The 2,527-nt window shown below is 36.3% G+C and overlaps 1 protein-coding gene across 1 annotated transcript in view; it reads right to left on the bottom strand.

The window, feature by feature from the left end:
• The window catches only part of LOC107637977 (DNA repair helicase XPB1), a 6,446-nt gene continuing 4,306 nt past the window's right edge, over positions 388-2,527 (bottom strand). The window contains exons 14-20 of the mRNA XM_016341195.2: positions 2,408-2,483; positions 2,019-2,132; positions 1,770-1,850; positions 1,625-1,684; positions 1,122-1,205; positions 895-1,037; positions 388-764 (exon numbers count right to left, since the gene is read on the bottom strand). Coding sequence (XP_016196681.1) covers positions 680-764; positions 895-1,037; positions 1,122-1,205; positions 1,625-1,684; positions 1,770-1,850; positions 2,019-2,132; positions 2,408-2,483 — 643 coding nt within the window. The 3' untranslated portion in view covers positions 388-679. The remainder of the gene's footprint in view (positions 765-894; positions 1,038-1,121; positions 1,206-1,624; positions 1,685-1,769; positions 1,851-2,018; positions 2,133-2,407; positions 2,484-2,527) is intronic.

Raw genomic sequence — 2,527 nt, 5'->3', positions numbered from 1 at the left:
TGTTTTCAAAGTCATATATATATATATATATATATATATAATTAATTATGATCGGGTATACGGGTTGGTTCGGGTTCCGCACCCCAAAACCGATACCCGAACCAATCATCAGTAAATGTCATCAATTCGGTTCGGTTCGAGTTAGACCCGATTACCCGTCGGTTCCTGAACCAATTTAATTGGTTCAGTTCGGGTCCGGGTGGATAATCGGGTACCCGCTACCCGTGCTCACCCCTAATTTGTCCACGATTTAAAAATTCAAGGACTAATTTGTCCTTTTCCCTTAATTTTATCTTGTTCAGATTAAAGCATTTACCTTTTTTCAACCCATATTACTTAACAAAATCATTATCAACCGTACAAGAGATGTCGCTAAACTTGGTCCGATATTTTTTCGAGCTACAAGTGTGTTTTAGGGAGAAGACACAATCCACACTCATATTGGGGAGTCCCAAATATATCATTATCTTCAAAATTGTTACACATCTATTCAGAAAGACAGTAATATACTATAACACGTGTGCTTGCTGTTATTACTTATTATATTACACTTGGAAATTGGCTCATCACTATTCTTCCAATGATCTATTGCATTAAGATAGACCCACATACTTTAGTGCTTCATGCCTAAGCACCATCTTCTTTCCCATTCCATCAGCTATTTCCTTAATCAAAGATTTCAACCAAATCGCTTTCTGAATAAGTGGTGTCTCTTTGATGGGTCTTTTGGCTTGCTCTTAACAGGTGCTTTGCCTTTGCCAGTACTGCAAGCAAAAGAAAAAGCAAATCATGATCACAAATCTGTTTAGTTTGGTATCTAGTTATAAGATCAAGGATCTATGAACTCCCAAAAGGCAATGTAACAGATTGACATAGATCACTATAAGTACAAACCTGTACTCCATGTAAACCATCCCCTTTGCACCTGACATTGCACTCATTGATCCTTGAGAACGACGGGCATGGCGGAGAGCTATTTCATCTGTATCTTCTTCTAGCTGTTCTAGCCCCACTGCATCATCACCAGCACTCAATACCTAATACAGGTACACGGCATACCAGTTATTTCATTTCCCAACCAACAATTAAATTTGAAGTCAAAATATGATGAAGATGGAAACCTTTGAAAGAAGTGCAAGTTGATCATCAAGATGATGATAGCTCAATCGCGGCCCTTCATCAGGTGGAGGCAAGCTTGTAATTACCTGTCAAGTACCATCAAAAGCTTAGGATATGTTTGATTGGAGATCTTGTCAAGGCAGTTTCGGTGACCAACCAGAATAACACATGATCAAGCATGGCCTTCCTAATACTGTTAATAATAATTTTTTTACTCGATTGAGCTCAACAAAATCGGGAAATCTACTTGATGCAATGTCTGGTATAAGAAGATCGATAAGAGAAGACAGTGAAGCAACCCTGTATTTATATTTAGGGTTTGATTGACTCCAAATACATTAGCTCGTTCATTTCCTTTCTCTCCATTTCCTTTATAAAGTAGATAACAACTTCATCTAACACATCAACCACTTGGAATACATAAAGCAAATGAGCAATTGATGTGTCTCTTCAAGAAAATAACAACACGTGCAATATTTAGCAAAAATAAAATTAAAGAACATACCTTAAAGCTATAACCCTGATCAATTAAAAATTGTTGCCTTTTAGTCGAGTAATACATCTCCTGCAAAGCCAAGAAATGATAGATGTATATTAAACCATGAATAATTTGTATAAGTGCAGGCCATGGTGCATAATAGATGATATACCTGGGTATCAGTTGAGACAAGGGAATAAAAAAATGCATTATACTCTTCTTTACCGCCTGCCATCCTATCCTGAAGCTTTCCCTGCGATTTTAATTGATATAATTTGAATATATCAGGCACCGCATTGCACAATGCATTACTGACAGATGATATTAAGATATTAGTGGCAGAGAACTTCAAACTTCCGTCAACCATCATTTTAAGTTTAGAATTTACTCTGTAAGGTGGCTTTAAAATTCAGAAACTGACCTTGGCCCTAAGAATACGACCTAGACGCTGGGCTTCTTGACGCCTAGAACCAGCATGCGAAGAAATTTGAATTATCACATTTGCTTCGGGAATATCAATTGAGTTGTCACCCACCTGAGAATATTAGATTATTAAATATCATATTTTTTAGTAAGATGTTAAAACCTGATAATATCCACAATAGAGCATAAAGAACTGACGCAAAAAAAGCACACTCCTTACGAACCCAAGCTAACACAACAAAACTAAAAATATATATCAATTCAAATGTTTACATTGATGAATGTCAATAAGATTGATTAGTACATGCTTTGACAAATCCAAAGAAAAATAAATCAGAATAGCAGATAAGCCTCAAAAATAGAAGTGAACTAAACTACAAAAGATACCTTCGAAAGAAAAACAGTGTTCACGTCTTTGCTAGTTTTGAATGCTTGTAGAATTTTCGTCCTCTCAACATGGCTGAAGACAACACATATTAGAATAGATGTTGCAACAGAACCCAAAAC

Source organism: Arachis ipaensis, chromosome B01, assembly GCF_000816755.2.
Source record: "Arachis ipaensis cultivar K30076 chromosome B01, Araip1.1, whole genome shotgun sequence".
Taxonomy (NCBI): Eukaryota; Viridiplantae; Streptophyta; class Magnoliopsida; order Fabales; family Fabaceae; genus Arachis; species Arachis ipaensis.
The sequence above is the reverse complement of the archived record's forward strand: the minus strand, read 5'-3'. Positions and strand labels throughout refer to the sequence as shown.